A 20355-nucleotide genomic window follows, 5' to 3' on the forward strand; every position below is an offset into this window, starting at 1 on the left:
AGTTTTAAATAAATTAACCTATCCAATTTGCTAAGTATGAGTAATTTTTTTTTTCTTTTTGATAATGATTAATGAATAGAGCCAATTAATAAAGCACCCCACATGCATTTTTTTTTTTCTCAAATTTGAACCACCACGTTTAATAATTTTTTTTAGTTTGTAATCATGGCAATTTTCTTCTTTCATTATAATGCTTTATAAAGTTTTCTATTTCCAAACAAGGTAATCCCCCATTGATGATCAAGGTTTTGAACCTTGAACCTTCATCATCAATGGGGATAAACCATGGCACTAGTATTTGTCGTAAACAATTATAGGTTTAAGAAATTCACAATTTTGGTATTTGATTAAAAAAAAAAAAAAACTAATGTAATATGTGGAAATCCATAGACAACTCAAATTATATATATAAGAAAAATGATTTGTGTCAACAAATTAAATACCAAATTAAATAGATCAACCATTAGATTTGTGTGGTCAACATTGATTTATGTGGAGTCCACAAATCTAATGGTTGACAAAAAAAAAAAAAGTATTTACAACGATCATTTCTCTATATATAATGCCAGATGTAGATTCGATATCCATATATAAGAAAAGAAAGAAAAAAAAATCATTGTTTAAGTTCTTTATATTATTGCTCATATTTTGTGTCTGATTCAATCCAAGTCCTACCCGGTTGACCTTTAAATACTGCAAAAAAAATATTTGACCCCGATTATTATAGTCTTGGGTGCAATGAATATGATTTTGTCTTATAATATTGTTTTTCTAAGAAATTATTGTCACCCTAATCCGTGTTTATTAAAAAGTGTTTGATGTGCACCTACTCTTTTGGAATGCTCTATTTGGCTAGTAATAGATTTGAGCATTTCAGATATCATATTCTTTTAAATCGACTTCCTATTGTTGGTTCTTTCCTACTTTATTATCTTTGTTTTATTTATAAACTAGCTCGGGACAAATGTTCACAATGGGTTATTATATATGTTATTATGCTACAAAATCTCTTAACTTTTGAAGAATCAGTTGGTTGGATTCTGTATTTCATGCTTACGAAACATGCAATGAAAAAGACAATAAGCACATATGACTTTATTAGATGCACTGATGCCTAAATTAATATTTAGTAAGGAAAGAAGAATATAAAACCTTTTTTTTTTTTTCTTTTTCTTTTTTTAGTGGAGAAGAATATGAAACTTAGAAAAATTGTTTCATGGTGATAGAATGGATGATTTCATTCCTCTCGAGTCTCGATAGCTTGTTTTCTTCACATCACGAATTCTCTCTCTTTTACATTTGCTCCAATAGGTGTCTCCCTACTTTTGGGCAATTCTCCCACTGCGCGTGATGTTTGACAACTAACCTTGACGAATCACATCTTATGTCATGTTTAACATTTCAGTGTGATACTGTTATGGGAAAGTAATGGTGTCGAATTAAATGTCACTTGGTACTATTGCATGGAGCTCAGGTATGTCACATTTACAAATGTACTAAGGTATGACGTTGTCTAACATTCTGCCAAAAATATGATAGGTGATTAAAGTGACACAATGTAGCAGGATGACGCTCCTTAAAATTATTATGTATTGAGTTGTTGAGCTCTCCAGAAACCTGATTGGGTTTAACTTGCTTTTCGTATTACCTGTCGGGTAGGCCTTATTAAGTCGACCTCTGGCGGAATGGCCCACTAACTTCTATCAGTCTATGTCCTCGTCCGAAGGGAAAGTATGGTCAAGTTTAAAGACCTAAATCGCATTAATAGATCTGCCTTCATGTCAAAGTTAGCCTGATTTTCGAAATCTGTTTTGCAACTGGTTTTTAGGTTGCATTTATTTTGATGTATAAAATAATTTATTTTATGTTGTATAATTTAGACCTTGAAAATGATATTTCAATAATACACCAAAACAAATGGAGATAACACTAGAGCATTTAATATTGTATTTAGTGGGGGCAGTTTGCTCTTAAAGTAGTGTTTGAATTATGACAACAAACATGTAGTGGAAAATCATTATTGGCCAACCACAAAAATGCTACATTGACTCGCCCATGCACCTACCCATTGTATTCAAATTCTTCAAGATTGATATCAACTCTCACTAAGCATATGCAGTTTATATATATATATATAATTCTTTCATCCGAATTTTGAAAAAAACTTTGCCCATTTGACAATATTGACAGCCAAAGTAAATTAAAAAATTAAGTAATAGAAGTAATTATGATTTTCTTGAGGCGATTTAAACGAAAAGATCGAGGTGGGTATCCTGTCCTTGATCATCATAAAAATTGATATCCAAACCGGTAAAATATACCAATACATATACCTTTCTTGAAGTTGACTCCATATCACACGTTTAAATATTGCAAGTATTATGCCGTACCACATTGATTAAAGTTTAAGGAATACAATTTATACACGGATCACTTGGGTGACTAGAAGAATGAAAGTTGGATAAAAAGTATGGTGTGAAGAATGAAAGTTGGATAAAAAGTATGGTGTGTAAACTGTAGTGTTTCTCTTTTGACAGGTAGTAATGCCATGAAAATATGGTGACATAGTAGGGTGAGTAGCTGGGGTGTACGGGCATACCCTTTATATATATATATATATAATAAACACCAAAATGATGTCAGTTTGAATTAGGTAGGGAGTCATATTATATTTACATTGTTTTTTTTTACATGTTCACATAAGAGAAAGGGAAGGAGAATTCGACCTGGTGATCACCGCTTCATGAGACGTTGTTCACAACTGATTGAACTATTCCTTAAAGACTACATTGTTTTAATAACATTGTATTTGAAGTGTTATGTCAACATAATGAAACAGTGATGTAATTTATAATAGGGAAAAATATAAAAAAGCTCCACAAACTATCGGTCATTTTTGATTTAGCTCCCTAATGTTTCAAAAGTGATAAAGTAGCCTCCCAAACTATCAAACTATTGCATTTTGGCCACTCCGTTAGTCAAAACCATCAGTTTGGACGGAGATTGCAAAACGACGTCGTTTTGTTGGGGGGCTACGTTATCACTTTCTGAACATTATAGGGTTAAAATGAAAACAACTGATAGTTTGGAGGGCTTTTTTATATTTTTCTCAAAAAATTTTTTTTTTCATAAAAGGGCATTGTAGTAACTTACCCATAACAAAACGACGTCGTTTTGCAGTTTTCGTTCAAACTGACGGTTTTGACTAACAGAGTTGCCAAAATGCAATATTTTAGTAGTTTGAAAGTTACTTTATCACTTTTGAAACATTAGGGAGCTAAATCGCAAACGACTGATAGTTTGAGAGATTTTTTTTATATTTTTTCCTTTATAATATTTCTCATTTATCGTTAATATAATAATTGTACAAATCTAATAATAAATTTACGAAAGTTGAAAAGAGAAAGATGAATAACACGTATACTCTCTTAAATAAGAGGGAGAAAGATAATTATGTGGTGTGGTATATGACATTAGTTTTTTTTTAAATAAAAAAAAAAAATTAAAGGTTGTGAAATAGCCGGTCCCATCACTCCCATGTGCATAACTAAGACTAAAAGAGGACGGCTGATTAGGTAGAGACTAGAGATAATACTGTGTACCTGCTACTTTAATTTGCTGACTTTGATTTTTCCGTTTATTGGTAGACTAGACGACTTTGAATATTTTATGTTTGGTGAGTCTCATTCCACAACCACCTTACTCCACAGAATCGTGCATGGGGGATAAAAATGGCATGTCGGAGATCTAATGCCATTAAACTCGCCCTTGATTGTCGCAAAATATATATATATATATATATATATATATATATTGAGTTTAATAATTTTTTTTTTTATTTTTTATATTTTATATTCTTTTAAAACTTATGTGACGTAATTCTTTATAGCATTCAATGTATAAAAATTAATTTTTATTTTTTATAATTTATATTTTTTTATTGAAAAAATCACACCACAACTTTAAAAAGATAGCGGGTGTGAAAGGGGCTGAGAAGGGATCCTATAATTCCTATCACATGCCGTGTGACATATACGTGAGAGTGAGAGTGAGAGGGAGAGGGAGATCTAGAGAGGCCATAAAGCTGCCTTTGGAATACTGCATGTGGGCGAGAAGATTTAGAGATAAACGTACGTAGCCATATATATAAGCATGTGGCCTGTGGGTGGAAGAAAGCTTTGCCCACCATTTTCTAATCCTTATCCATCTTCCCTTCATTCCATGTGATCATCCTTAGTTAAATAATCCCTTTATACATCAAAGGTTTCTTCAAATTCTGAGGGCCATGCTCCATGGATGTGACCTCCTCATATATAATTATATAAATCAAGGTTGAAATAATTTTTTTTTTTTGTTCCTATAATTTTATATAATGAATAGGCATGCAACTCCGTTTATAAATATCTTTGTAGTAAAAGAATAAATGTTGTAGTACTCCAAGTATTTTTTGCAACTTAATTCACAATTGATGGAGAAAATAATGACCGTAATTAATTACCTCACTTTGAATTATTCAAATATCAAACTATTTTATTATTATTATTTTTAAAAAAAAAAAAGAAAACTAGACACAAAAGAGTACTTTAAGCCAAATTTCATATACCAAAAGTAATAAATTAGTAAACATGTCAAATAATGCAAGAAATTACATTTTTATCAAACTACAGAATAATTTGATTGGTCAGGTAAATATTATAGAATAATTAAAAAATAAAAATATAGTGCTAAGGCATTTCTCTAGAACATTTCTTGGGGCACATTGAAGAGATGAGAAGAAACAATGATGAGTTGTTTCCCATTGATGCACCACATAAAACCCACCATTATGCAGGTGTTCAGCTGATAGGCTGCAAAAGCCTCATCGAGTAATGAATTTTCTGCGTTAAAATCCAACAGTGCGGAATAAATAGACAGAGACTGAGCGACATGGGGGCTTTAAGCCTGTTTTTTTTTTTTTTTCTTTTACTAAAGAGAGGGGGACAAGGTTGTCAGCAAATTAAGTGGATATGTCATTGGTGAAAAAAATAAATAAAGTCATTATGGAATATGTTTTATTTCTTTCCGAAAGTAGATCTGTGACATAATCAGATTTGAGATTAAATTGATTCTAAAACTTAATGTTAATCAGTATCTAAAACGAAAATTAGAGTAAATGTTTCATCTGAGAAAACATGCTTTGTTTTATTTTTTTCTTTGCCATGATAAATTTATGCACAATGGTATATATTTTATCACCGGTTTTAAAATGATGATCATTTAATCGTTTAATTAATACAGTAAGTGAAGTCTAATACGTTAAATATGCAATTGGAATGATTCACACATGCATATTTAAAAATGAATATAAAATTTATATACTCCTTAAAATTTATTAGAAATGCATGTGAAAATTATATTATTTAATTAAAGAATTTTTTCCAATTCAATTTGAAGGAAACAATCTAAAAAAAAATTCACCAAACAAAAAAGAAAAGATAAGAAAAAGACGGATGGCAAGTTGGCAACTAACTTTTGGATTTTCTGTATTTGTGTTTCCACTCAAACAACTGAACATTAATTAGATTAGGGTTGATAGTTTTTAACACAACTCACGAATATAAAATGAAATTAATGGGTTAAGGTTGACGGATCTTACCAATTTAATTAAATGAGTCAGGATAGAATTTTTTTTTTTACATGTCCACACAAGAAAAGGGGAAAGGGGATTCGAACTAGTGACCTCTGCTTCATGAAGCGTAGTTCACAACCGATTGAACTACCTCTTGAGGACGAGTCAGGATAGATTTAAGCTATATAATTTTATACTTATACCTTAACACGATTCAAACCCGAGCTGCGAACACAAATTAACAGAGACTCCTAAATTAGACACAATAAGTCTGATTTGAAACAATAATGATTCTCAATATGATAATTAAGTGGGATGCGTGATGCGTGCGATCATCGAAAACCTTGCCGGTCTTTATCAAACCGTTGGTTGGGCGTAGGGACCAGTTTGAGGAGGAAGATGCACTCAGCACTCTTCTTTGATGAACCTCTGCATGCCTGCACAATATAGATTGCCACTTTACGCAATCCCCTGAAAGAAAAAATAAAAATTAATAAAAAAGATTTCAAGTTTCTTAAGCAATCATGCATGTCTGAGAACTTTCTTAATTTGCTTTATTGCACCCCCCAGCACCATCACTATATCAGTACTCCTGTGGTTAATTCTTTTGCCTTGCAATATTCCTACTCAAAGCCTGCCATATAAAGAGACCAACTACACCACCAACCGAACCAACTACCTTCCATATATAAAACCCTAATTATGGGGACACAGTTTTAAAAGATTGTAAGCTCCAAAAGAAAAATAACAAACGGAAAGTTCAAAGTATAATTTGGGGACAGAAATTTCTTTTAAACTGGTTTGAAGAAAATTTCTTTTAACTTATTTTAATAAGTGACAAGTATCATCTCCCACATGTTTTTTGTAATATTTTAACAGTCATTTATTGTCATTCTACTAATTTAAAAACCCAAATATTAATTTTTTAGAAATCCAAAAATGTTGAACGACATTTGTCGATTATTAAAATAGATTTAAAGAAATTTCATTCAAAAAAAATTTGTGCCCATAGTTTGGGCATTATGGGGGAGGGTGCAGTTGGAAAATTAGTTATAATGGAAATAGTGAGGGAAATCAACTACCGCATGCATGCAAAAGACACAGCCTGGTCCAACCCACCTTCCGGTTGTACCTTCATTAACGGTCCCCATTCATTTGAAAAACTTGATGAATTTTGACGAAATTTCGTGCCTTCACCCACCATACCAGGTGGAGAAGCTCCTTCAAATTATTGCATTTATTATTTCTGCTCCGTATTGGTATATAACAAGCAGCTTTTGGTTCACGGAATCTAATATTCTTACCAACATTCACATTTTGAGAAGTATGACATGTGTAAATAGAGTCTTGCTATGCGGCTGTTAAAATAATAATAATACTAATAATAATAATAAATTTTGTTATTTTTTTAAACAAAATTTATGAGTTAATATTTAGTTTTTAATGCCTTAAAATTTATTTTTGGATTTAAAACTAAAACATAGGATCCTTAAAGATTTTCGTTTTTAAAACGAAAATCTCTATTCGTATGATTGGGATTAGGAATTAAATAGGATCCTTGTAAATATAATATTCTTATGTTTGGTTTACTCCTACGCATAGTGTAGAAATCATTTATTCTTCTCAAAATATTCTTATGCTTCTCTCCCGTGCATAAGGCTGTTTAATACAAAATAATTTCAAAATTAAACCAAAAATATGACAAGAAAACACATACATAAACCGTGAGTTTTCCTTCATATATATATATATATATAATATATATATATGATTTATTTTCTTTATTTTTCATTGTAATAAAATAAAATCCGTTTATTTATTTTTTTTTTTTTTATGTAATAAAATAGTTATTCACTTTTATATACAAATTTTATCTTCATTTCTGTTTTTGTGGAATAAAATAGTTCCTCATTTTAGCTTCCCTTTCATAGTCTATGGGGCTTATAATATTCCAAGCCCGTTTCTTTTATAGCCTCCTTTTTCTAACTCTTGTCAATAGGCCATAAGACTCGGGAGTAAAGGATTAAGTTTTCATTTTTATTTTTATTATTCAAATAAGGGAAATAAGGAAAGTAAAATTACAAAAGAAGGTCATTGCCACTCCTAATATGAACAGAAAAAAGAAAGGAAGAACAAGTGAGAATGCTTTCATACACATGGAAAGAAGTGACCCATTTAGCTACATAATGTGAACCAAAGTTAGCACATTTAGAAATGTTCAAAGCTTTCCATTCCCAAATGGAGAGCAGATGTTGGATATCCTATATTTTTATCTCATTCTCATCTGATCACGAAAAAAGGATTAAGTTGAATCCTCTTACCTTCAACTTAAAGGAGGAATGCAATATACTATATTTTTATCTCATTCTCATCTAACCAAGTTAACGTAGCAATGATGTAACAATATATATAGGCTCAAATAAGTATTATTTAAAAAAAATAAATAAATAAAAAACTGTTGTACAAGCGTAGTATTTACCTTTACTCAATATATTAAAAATAAAAAAAATTAATGAGTAATGCTAGAATAAATCTATTCTTCACATTTATTTTGTCAATTAAAAGACCACTTAACATTACAAAACTTTTTCCCTCTATTCAGCTCATACCACTTCATTTCTTTGAATCTACCCCAAAAAAACAAACACAAGCATTTTGGATTATGTTCTTCCCCATACTATTCTACCAAAAATTGGTTTTAAAATTTGTTTATTTTCTTCAAAAATTTGACTTTCTTTTCTATCCTCGTAAAATCTTTGGTTAGAAAACGATCTAGCAAACTCTAAAAAGTATGAAGCCTTTTCTATAAAATTGGGTAGAAAAATGAAACTTAAAATTTTCATCTGCCAAATAGTTCAATTAGACAAACAACATAACATACAAATAACGGGTGAACTACGGATCTTCCCAGTTCTTGGCACTAAGCAATTAGACAAACAACACACAAATATCGGGTGAACTACGGATCTTCCCAGTTCTTGACACTAATCTAAGTATCGATACAGGGGTGGAAAGTGATCGTGTTCAGGTAGAGTGCCTACAACAGGACGAGAAATGTGCTGGTATTCAGGTAGAAGACCAGGGCGACCATACTCAACTGGTGGCTGTTGTGCAAGACGATAATCGATTGGTTCACCTGCAGAATACAATGGATCATGGTACAAAGGACGCTCCGTGTATAAATTGTAAGGATCACGATGTTCAATCCCAACTTGGTGCCTCAGTTCCAAATCCGAAAAACGTCGATCATGATACTCACTAAGTGGGTCGCGTCTGTAGGTATCCAATTCTGTGGCTCTCTCATAAGCATAAGACGGCAAAGCGAGTGTAGGGCGTGAAGGTTGAGGTAAAGGTGGGAGTAGAGTCGAAGGCAATACCGGAGATGCAAATACCTCCCTTTCATATGCAAGGGGTCTTTCTACATACCGGTCAACTCCAACAAACGCAGGGCGCCTCTCTCGCTCCCAACTCTGATGCCAATTTCTCTCTCGGTCTACAAATCTGCGAGCTTCTGCCCTGCGACTGTGCTGCCTTGATCTCTCTAGGTCAACAGATGTGTGAGTTTCTGCCCTGAGACTTCTGCCTAACTGCTTGGACTTGGGACCTTTGCTGGCAGCTCGGAAAAGCTTGCACAGGTTCTTCACCTATTGACCAGTATATGATGCAATCACTATCAACTAGCATAAAATACACAGAGATGAAGAGCGTCCTTCATTGATAACAAAATCAAACCTGTTCAGAGGTCAATTGACAATTGAACTTGTTCTTTGAGTAATAATTATCCTTGATGACCCCTTTAAACTTCTCCTCAGCAACTGGCAAGCAATCCTCCAAAACGGTGAAGCGCACCTACCGGAAGCAAATTTCAAAATTTCCCTCAAAAATTATTTTTTAAACTGGAGAATATGCTGACATGCAAGAAAAACAAAAATCATGGATATTTAGCAAGCTATGACATAAAACTAAACTTCGAGGGTACTTTTCCCTCTCTTTTAAATTTCTCGTCTTCATACTACCCCAGATCATGTCATCAAAAAGAAAATGAGAGGAAACAAAAAAAAGGGCAGCGTAAATATCCTAATATTTTCTCTCCAACTCCATAGTTTTTTGTATCCACCCATCCAATAACTAGTGGAAAGATGAAGAGTTATTTGCTTTCAAAATAAATTACAATGGCACCAATAAGACGTTGATCAAGTAAATAATGATGGAATCCCTCCAATCCCTCCAATCACTCCAATCATCCGTTAATGATGATCACCAAGGAAGCTATTGCAATTGCTATTCTAGATAAGAAACTTGAACTAAAAACGTTAAGGCAAGAAAAACTCTTCTCATTCAAACCCACCAAAAAAAGCAAAATGCAATTTTGACGAGAACAAAAAGAAAATATTGAGTGAAAGAATGTCCTAAGTCATTTAAAAAACCAAAGATGACACAAAAAGCAAGACAAATATCAAGAATTTAAACACACCAAGAAGAGGTTAAGAAAACCGAATTCTTATGACATAGGAGAAGGCAATGACAGAACCATGTTGAGACCAAGGGGGCCTAGGTCAATGCATGGCTTCTTAATTTCTTTGATTCTAACTTTTCTTATTCTCATTCTACTTTTTTCTTTTAATTTCTTGATGGCTGGCACAAGCCACCATCTTCCTTCTCAAGTCTACAGCGCAAGACATGTCCCACTTGTTTTCTCTACAGGTGCATGGGTTCTCCTTCGATTTTAGCTTCTCTGGTGTTGGTGGTTGCTTCGGTGGTATGGAATGAGATTGTAAATTATTAGGGCTAGCAATTTTTGATACAACCTGTAAACCTGACATGAACCTAGCATAAAATTAAAATATTAGGGTTGAGAAGTCTAACCTGTTTAATTAAATAGGTCGGGTTAAGATTGACCTATATAGTCTTATATCCATGCTTCGACATGATCCAAACCCGATACACAGCATAATGGCAAGCAATTTTTGACGTGGCCTATGAACCCAACACGAACCCAATACAAAATTAGAGGGTTAGGGTTTAGGGGTTTGACCAGTTTAATTAAATTGGTCGGATTATTGTTGACCTATATAGTCTATACATATGCCTTGACACAACCCAACACACAAACACGAATTGCCACCCCTATCAAAGGACAAGCATAACTAAAGTGGTGTTTGCATGGGGTCTATTCCATTGGCTTTGGTAGTGAGGTTCTCTCCATATGGTTCCTTGTTGAGGCTAACTCCTTCAAATTTGTCTGAATGGAGGGGGTTTCGGCTTTATGGGTGTATGAAAGATGTTGAGGGCTTTATGCTCTAGAGAAGATTAGTGTTGTGTGGTTGCTGGAAACCACGAGGGAGCTGCTTCAAGCAGAGAGCTCGAAAGAATTCTTGAGGCATTCAAAGGGTGAGGGTTAAGGCTTTCATTGCCCAATGTGGTTCAAATCATTTTGGACATTTTTTGGTAATCACGAAGTACGCCTATGGTGGAAAAGGGCCAATGCCAATAAGGTGTGAGCTGGCTATGATGGTTGATAAAAGATCGTTTGTAGAGGTGGTGGTTGGGCAAAGGCAGCACGAAGGTAGCTCCGCTTGTATTGGTGTGTCATCGTTGAAAGCCCAAATTAGCAACGGTCACGAGGCGTAAGAGATGAGGAACGAGGAGGCTCCCCAACATGTTGTTGAACGTGTCAGTGCTGCAAAGGATGTACGAGGTAGTGGCAATGAGGTTCGTACAATCCTTCAGTCCTTGAAGCCACAACTAGAGGATCTCAAAGGTGACGTGGATTGGTTAATTAGAGAGGTGGTTGTGGTTTTGGTTTTGGAGCAAGGTAGTTCATCGTAGTCTGAGAACTCTTCGCGAGCCAAAGAGTTTGCTTAAAGCCCAGCCCATTAGGGGAGGCCCAACTTTCTAAGGATTTGTGTTCTTCTAAATTGGGCCAATTGGCGAATGGCATTTTAAGTGATGAAGGCCCGCTCAATACTAAAGGCCCATGAACACAGGTTGTGCCCAACTTAAAACCCACGCTTAAATGGGTGCTAATACAATGCGCCAAGTCCTCTCGCAATTTCTGATTATGGTGTGGGTTTGGACTCCTAAGGGAATAAACATGTGTTTGGGTTAGCCTGCTGGCCCTTGATTAGGCCCGTCATAATGCCATGTTATCAATGACATCCCTCAGAAAGGAAACCATAACGATATGGGCAGCGGAGTAGTAGAGACCTCCATTGCCAGCAACTCCATTCTTTTTTCGCCATCTTGGGTCCCCTCCAATCACATGTCCCTGACCCTCTCTAAGCCAGATTCTCACCGACAATGAGGCTGGGCATGTTGTCCCCAAATCTGGTTCCTCTCTTGCTAGTCTCACGCTTAGCTTCGATGGGCTGTGGCGTAACCCCAGCCAAGGGACTTTAAATGCCGCCATGGCCACAGATGTTGAACATCTGAACCATGGAGATTCGGTGGCAAAAGCAATCAATTTTGATCTAAAAGTGAGGGATACTGAGTCTTTGGGCTTAGGTCTCACCACAGGTATTGATGGTAATGCTCCTTTGTTGGAATCTCAGGTGGGTGGTGCTGTTCGTGTGGATGTTCTAGAGGATTTGAGGTGGTCGATTCTTCTAAGGGAGAGGAAGAGGTGGCTGACAAGGGTGTGATTCCTTCTTTGGTTGTGCAAGGTAGGGAGACTAGTAGAAGGAAAAAGAATTGATTTTAGCTTCAAATTTGAGTGTTTGTGGAGGGTGGTGGGTAGGAGAGTGAGAAGATTTTGCCGGCCTTCGATTTATGTCCTTGGGGCAAGCCTATCTCTTGTGAGCCGATTAATGTTTTCCCATAATCCCCCAACAACTTTAGAAATGGGCCATCTAAAAAGATACATCAAAATGGGTAAGGAAGAAGATCAAAGGATTTAGAAAATATTTTGGTATGTCATATGATAAATTTGAAAAGACGATCGACCTTGTTCGCTTCCGTTGAAGCCAGCCATAGCAAGGATGTTTTGAGTAAGGGTTCTTCTAGATCTTCTCAATTGACTCTGAAAGGTAGCAAAGAGTTGAAAAGGCTAAATTGCACCATTAATTATGTCTCTAAAGGTTATTTGCCCAAGTTTGGCGGTAGAAGAGGGTGGTTGTCTTTTGTTGCTTCTTGAAGCCAAAAATCATTTCTTGAAATGTGAGAAGATTGCATGCAGTGAATAAATGTATGAGTATTAGAAATCTGTTCATGATGTGAAAGGCTGACATAGTAAACATTAAATGAACTAAATTTGTTAAACATAGAGGGGTTTGGCTATTTTCTTTCAGTAGCTCAACTTCGAATGAATAACCACCACGAGAAAAGTGATCAACATTTTTTTGTTTTTGTAAATGTGTCAGCTAGCTTAGCTATAAAGTCTATTAGCACCATGCTATAGATCTTATAGGTCAAACCCCGCCAACCTTAAGCTAAGAATGAGTGGCTTAAGGGATAAGAGGGTTAGGTTTGGTTTAGAAAAGTTTTGAGAAGTGTTTTAGAAAAAAAAAATTGAGAATTATTTTGGTGGGGGAACATGTGAAACTCTGTTGTTTAGAGTCCACAAAAAAAATTGTTTGATAAATTAAGAATTGTTTTTGAAAAGCAAAAAAATGAAAAATGTAACCCTAAAATAAAATATACAAACCAAAAAAAAGCTAAATTTTTTTGAGTATGCTAGAGTTAACTTCCACGGTTGGGTTGTATAAACGATTGCAGATGTGGTTATTAACTATTACCACATTTGCAACCCATTAGGTGATTATCACTTTTAGGTAACCGCATCCGCCCTCCTAGACGAGCAATTATTAATTGCTAACTGCATAGTTATTGAAGGCAAAACTATACCGCTAACCACTTATCGGGTAATGGGCTTTATGGGTAGGGGTGGGCAAAAAACCAGCTAATAGCCTCCACCCGCCCACCGGGTTTATGTGTTTTTTGTTAGCGGGTTGGTAGGATTCTTCCAATTAAATTCGCGGGGCCGGGTTTTGAGTTTTTTTAAATTTTGCCCCGGCCCGATCCGCCCGCCCAGCGTAGGTATAAAAAAATTAAAAGCCTAACCTAATCCTGTTTAGCCCTCTCTCTTTTCTATTGCTGCCGCCGTCCCATTTCTCTCCCTCTCAGCTCTAGTCTCCTTGCTCTCTCTCCGGTGTTCTCTCTCTCCGCCCTCTCACACCTTCTCTCTCTAGTTTACACCTTGGCTCCACCTCCTCAGACCATTGCTGCTGCGCCGCTCCCACCTCCACAAACCACGATCTTGTCAATCCAGGTTTTTTTTTCTCTCTCTAGACCTCTTTCATGAATCATTCTTTGGTTTTCTTTTCCATTGTTTATAGGTTTGATGTAGGGTTGTGTATGTTCGTTTGTTTCTCGGGGTTCTATGTTTATAGGTTTGAATCGTTTGATGTAGGGTTGTGTTTGTTTCTCGGGGTTCTGAGAGGATCTGACGAAAAGACGAAAATGGAGGAGAAGAAAGAGGAAAAGAAAGAAGAGAAGCTGGTGGAGGAAAGAAATGAGAGGATCTGGAAAAGAACCGGCACAACCTGCAATACCTGTAATACCCGCCCCGCAATACCCGAATCCGCGCGGATAGTTACTTGTGCTCGGGTGGCGGGTTGAAATTTCCAAACCCACAGGGTGCGGGGCGGGGTGGGGAAAAGGCCAATACCCGCCCCGCCCCGATCTGTGCCCACCCCTATTTATGGGCCTATTTTATTGTTTTGGGTGTTTTTTGGACATCTTTTTAGGGCCAATTGTAAACAATTCTAAAACTGTTTAGGACCTGTTTTAGTGTTTTTTGTTTCAAGTGTTAGTGTTTTAAGTGAAAATCATATCTTGATTCTACTTTACAAATTAAAAATAACAAAGGAAATACAAGCACCCCATGATGGGTTCATTCCGCATAAAATAACAAAGAAAGAACCTAAAATTCACTTCTATAAGAAACTACTTATTTTTATGTTATAGATTCTATGTTAATATTCAAACCAAGGAAAGTTATATATACAGGGTAATGGATGCAATTATTAACCGCACCAACCTACACTAAAACCGCTAACCGCATTCGCCAAGACAGTTAGTAGTTTTCTCCAACTACATACCAAAGCGGTTACGTGGATAGTGGTTAACGGTTAGTAGCAGTTAATAACCGCCCGCTTGTACAGTCATACTCCATGTGTAACAGTCATCACCCCAGTTAAGGCTGCCAGATATAACCAATGGTGCTTGCCAAACATAACTACGGGCTGCTAGACATAATCGACCTTCACGCATGGCTACCATGCAGATCTATTGGACACCACCAAACGGATTGATGGCCACTGCGATGACCGCTACTAGAAATGCATGGTGGCCTTGCAGCGACCACTGCCAGAACAGCATGGCGATTGCTGTGAGCCTCCAATGTTTTAATTTTTTATAAATAACAAGACCAAACTCTTCACTTGAAAAACAGGTGTATTTAAAAAATAAAAATTAAAAATTAAAAAAATAAATAAAAAAATCCTATATAAAGGTGTAGGAAGCTTTTAAAAAAGTGTTGTGTTTTGTTTTTTGGTATTTGTTTTAAATTGTGTTAATGGTAGGAGACACATCATAATCATAAAAGATCAAACATGTGTATCAAGTAGTCAATTTGAATATTAAAAAATTCACATTGCATGATTACTAACCTGAGCCGGGAACGTAGACTTGAAGGCTTTGGGCTCAATGTCATAACCCCCGGGTCCTGCAGCTTTGTAGATCCCATACATCAACTTCAAATCAAAATCAAACAAGAACAACTTCATGCCATTATAAATCTTTAGTACGATTTCTTTCTTGCTTGCAGGCAAACCTAAAACTTTGTAACGGTAGCAATCCTTCTTTGTCTTGGAACTACACATGAATATAATTCCTTCCATCTTATTCTTTTCTGACAATTTTAGCTTGCTCGAATCCTTAGAAACCTCTTCATTAGATCGCGTCAAAGCCATCTTCCCCTTCTTGCTCAATGATTTTGGCTCTTTTGCATCATTAGTAGCCATTGCATTGGTAACCCTCAAAGCCATCTTCTTTTTGCTAAATTTGTTTGAAGATTTTGGCTTCTCGGTACTCTTAAGAACCACTTCATTAGAATCACTTGAGGTCTTCTTCTTCTTGCCCTTCCGGTTCAGTGATTCTAGCTTATTTGCGTCTACCACATCATTAGAATCACTCGAGGTCTTATTCTTCTTGCCCTTTTGGTTCGGTGATTCTAGCTTATTTGCATCTTCAATAGTCATCACATCACTACCTCCCAAATCGTTCATCTTCCTTTTGCTAATTGTGTGATTTGTGTTTGTAGATTCAAGTTTCTCATTATCCTTGGTCATTTTCTTCGTCAAAGCCATTCTCTTCCTTTTACTCCTCATGGTCAACCTATTAACCCTTCCCTTAGAATCCCTTTCAATATTTGTTTCACTCTTTACCTCTTTATCCGTTTCTTCTTCTTCTTTCATTGCCTTTTCTTTCATATTCTCTTCATTATTTGCCTCCTTTATCGTTAGATCTTTCTCTTTCCCCCCAACCTCAGTAATAGTTGCGGATTCTTCACCATTCATCTTCACAGGCTGGCATGCATCCATCTCACCTTCAACCCTAAGTAACAATGATGAATAAAACTATCTCAGTGCTCCTTACGTGGCGTTTGGTTTAGAAATCTAACATTCTCCCAGCATCTACATCCCCAGGAAAGTGGAAAGTGGTGTCTGAGAATTTAGATTTCCAGAATGTGAATCTGATACGATTCCCAGGAATATGAGATTTCCATATTTGGTTTCAAGGCATCCTGTAGAAATTATTTATGCTTCCCAAAATATCCTTACGTTTCTATCTTCAGGTGCATAAGATTGTTTGATTCAAAAAAGTATTTAAAAATTATACAAAAAATTATAGGAAAAGACTGTATAAACCATAGTTTTCCTTTCATTTCCCAAAAAATGAACGGGATATACTGTAGGCGAGACAGCGATGGGTTCTCTACCCCTATGGGGATGGAGTGACAAAAGTTTTGAGAATTCAAGAGAACTATCTATTTCTATTTTTTGTATACAAGTTTTACAAATGGTCACAATCAAACCCAAAAAATAACCATAAAATATCTAATAAAAAAAATGGGGAAAGAGAAAACCAAATAGTAGTATCAAAAAGTTAAAAAGTTCGTCCACCAAGACCAATGTCAACTATTACACACATAATGGAGTCACCCCACATCTGTGAGAACTTGAATCATAAACATGCTTACAATCATCAAGCAATTTCCATCATGATCAGTAAGATCACGACTAGCACTTTCCTAAATCATTACAAACAGTATCAGAGCCATCTAGTAATGCCATGTGACACTAGAACATTGTATGACGTGGTCCTGACAAGGACGTTAAGAGTTTAAGAGAAGAAAAATCTGGTCTCATATTGGAGAGAGAGTAGCCCACATAGAATGGATAGTTTATAAAGACACTCATGGGTGCCAAGTTCCATATTGCTTACTTAGAAAGTGAAACTGAGTTTTATAAGTGATTATAGAGAAGTTCTAAATTGACTAGTCTTTTTGAAGTAATAACGCAAATTTAGCTAATGCTTTCCCTAAGTCATTACACCGCTTAAATGGAAAATGATAATATCACCAACTCTACCACCACCATCACCAAAGAATCCAAGCAAAAGCTTGAGGTTGATTTGAACGTACTTGTATCCTCGAAATTCACGAATCTTGTGAGGCCATCGTGGGAAGCAAAGATCCCGTACAAGATCCACATTGCAAAGCACCATGACATGAAGGAAATGCTGTCCGGAGGTGGCGAAGCTAGGATTATGCATCGTCAACCTTGGAAGCAAGGGACTTGGTGTGGCACGCCATGGTAGTAATGGTAGGCTTGAGAGCATGAATGACTACTTACATCCACCATCACGTGTATCTCATTGTGGTGGCATGCAAAAGTTGGAAATGTTGGTTTGGATGTGGGTATAAGTATGAGAAAAATTGAAAATACTGTGTTTAGGTGTTGGCATAACTAGAATAGAAAGAATTGTGTTAATAATTCAGATAGAAGTGGGATATAAGGGGCCCATTTGAATTGTCAAGTAATTCAAGGGTTGTGCTTAGAACAATTGAAAGATGAGGGGAGTGTGGTTAGAAACAATCCTAAACATAGGTGGTGTTTGTATGCTTTACCAAAATTGAATTATATGTAGTACAACTTGACTTCTACAAAGAAACTTAAAAGTAAGCTTACATAAAGGTTGAATTTGAAATCATCAAGAGAGAAATCAAGGGTTTAAACGTTTATTTGTCATCAACTCATTATCTCAAAGGGAACTTATTTTGGTACTTATTATCCTCCTAAGCTTCTTGTGATATGCCTTTACAAAAGTACTTTTTAACACTAACAGTCATCATCGACTTCCTTGATGTTCAAGGAATTAATGCAAGGATATGGACTCCAAAAAGAAGCAGGGCATCAATCATGAACTTGAGCAGTCATTCCAAATTATTTGATTAACTAAATTTGAGTAGTCATGAAAATTATTTCAATTTCTGGCCGACAATACCAAATAAAAATAAATACTACAATTAAAATTCCACTACTTGAAGAGGGGCATTGATTAGCTGACCATTATTGTTTTACATTATTAAAAGTTACCTTTTTTTTTTAGGAAAAATCCACATGCCTCTCTCAAACTTCCACCCCATTGTCAATGCCACCCCAAGTCAGCAAAAAGACAAAAATGACCTTAAAAACTTTTCAATGGCAAAAATAACCTTATAAAGTTGAAAAATTAAAACTAAAAACTAATTTAAAAAAGTGGGAGGTTTCAGGGGGGACTCGACCACCCCCTTTGGCCAAGGTGGGGTGGCTGAACCACCCACAAACCATGGAGTAGAGCGCCTACAAGACATGAAAAAGCTCAAACTGAAATTCTTTAACCGCCTTTTGACCCGAGCTGAGAAAATGGAGTCAAATTAGATCTTGAGAAGAATGCCCTGGGAAAGCTTGAGGAAGAAGCTTAGATATGCTACTTGGACGAAATTGAACTTAAAAGTGACACATTTGTCAAGGTGATGCTGATTCATGGCTGCTTCGTTGTTGAGCTCCTTAGAGAGGTATGGCAGCATATATCCGAACACCAAATACCTTTCATCCAAAGGTGGATGTAGCCAACTTTTCGTCGTGATCTGATCATTCTTGAAAACCAACTCCCATTCTTTGTTATGTCAAAATTATTTCAAATGACAAGTAGCAGTACTCCTGTTGAACCAGCACCATCATTGCAACAGCTTGCCCTTCACTTCTTTAATCCTTTGAACAAAGGGGGTAGCTGATCCACCCCCATTTGGCCTGGCGTGGCTGAAACCTCCTCTTCTTTTCTTTTTTCATTTTTAATTTTAGTTTTTAATTTTTAGTTTTTTTTTTTTTTTTTAAGATTTTTATTATATGAAGTGTTATTTTTGTAATTGGGAGGACATTGACAATTTTTGGTAGTTTGAGTGGATATTGACAATGGGGTGGTAATTTGAGGGATGTGTGTACTTTTCCCTATTTTTTAAAATAAAATTTCAAATTATTGTTTAACAGAAAAATTAAACCTGCTCCATACATCCATGGGTGCAGATTTAAAAACTAATAACATCTCCAATTCTTAGCAGGCTACTATGCCGTACCTATGCCAACTTTGCAAACTCATATCAAGGCTAAATGTAAACAGAAAATCCATACCAAGAAATGTAGAAAAACGCAGTTGGTATAACCATCACTAAACACCACAATGCGTTTATATGAAAATCAACAGAAATAGGAGAAAGGAAAACGAGCACTCTAATCTATGCAAGAAAATCAACCAGATCCAAGATAGTTTATAGAAGAGGCCAAACCTGAATATTGAATATTGCTAAGACAAAGAGAAAGAAACAATCTGTGGACCAATGGCTTTCTCTTTTCAAAGAGGGTGAAGAAAAAAGGCTGAGGATGCACTATCCCTATATTTGCTTGCTGAGAAAATAGAGGAAAATAACAGAAATACGGAATCAAAAATTTGTTGCATTGTCGGATCCGAATAATGAAAATCGCAACAGAGGAAAAGCAGTTTTCTTTTTCCTTTCGTTTTCCACTGCTTTCTCAGCGACCAAACAGCCCACATCACCCGAAAAAAAACTTCAACATGGATAATCTGTGAAATCTTATCAGCTAGCAAATGCTAATCAAATTAATCATCCAAAAAATCGCCGAGGTTAACAAAAACAACCTCCGCTTATTCAAACCCTAACCCAAAATTACCATATCCCTGAAAATATATACAATAATTTCGAGGCACTAATCAATGAGATAAGAGAACTGAGACTGACCTTCTTTGTTGATGAAAAATGCAAGGCGAACAAGCCGAGAGCGAGCGAGAAAGATATAGGACGATTACGAAAAAGATAGAAGTGTACGATACCACACAGAACAAATATATAGAGAGAGAAAGAGAGAAAGATTTGGAACAAATTCGATGCCTACGTTTTTTTGTAGCGGCGACCTTCAGTTTCTTAAGGCGATTGTTGCGAACTCGATTAATTTTTTTTGGCAAAAGCCCACTAGCCCAGTTTTGTTCCCCTTTTTTTTTTCTTTTTTTTTTTCTTTTTTTCTTTTTTCTTACGTGTCCGCACAAGAGGAGGAGGGAGATTCGACCTAATGACCTCCACTTCATTAGGCGTGGTCCCAATTTTGTTCATAATATTGGACTATTAACAC

At 35.8% G+C, this 20355-nt stretch overlaps 1 protein-coding gene across 1 annotated transcript; it reads right to left on the reverse strand.

Moving 5' to 3' along the window:
* Positions 1 to 8389: 8389 nt before the first annotated feature.
* Positions 8390 to 20072, reverse strand: LOC132163423 (uncharacterized). Its single transcript, XM_059573706.1, has 4 exons — positions 19968 to 20072; positions 15277 to 16222; positions 9341 to 9457; positions 8390 to 9252 (listed from the first exon to the last, which is right to left on the reverse strand). The coding sequence occupies exons 2-4, from the start codon at positions 16207 to 16209 to the stop codon at positions 8593 to 8595; spliced, it is 1710 nt and encodes a 569-aa protein (XP_059429689.1). The 5' UTR covers positions 16210 to 16222; positions 19968 to 20072; the 3' UTR covers positions 8390 to 8592.
* Positions 20073 to 20355: the final 283 nt, after the last annotated feature.

The sequence above is a fragment of the Corylus avellana genome, chromosome ca10 (genome assembly GCF_901000735.1).
Source record: "Corylus avellana chromosome ca10, CavTom2PMs-1.0".
Lineage (NCBI taxonomy): Eukaryota > Viridiplantae > Streptophyta > Magnoliopsida > Fagales > Betulaceae > Corylus > Corylus avellana.

Coding starts and splice junctions, on each gene's coding strand:
- LOC132163423 (XM_059573706.1), bottom strand. CDS start 16,209: ATGGATGCATGCCAGCCTGTGAAGATGAATGGTGAAGAATCCGCAACT. Junction 9,458..15,276: donor AGTCTACGTTCCCGGCTCAG/GTTAGTAATCAT, acceptor TGCTTCCGGTAG/GTGCGCTTCACCGTTTTGGA. Junction 9,253..9,340: donor GTCAATTGACCTCTGAACAG/GTTTGATTTTGT, acceptor ACTGGTCAATAG/GTGAAGAACCTGTGCAAGCT.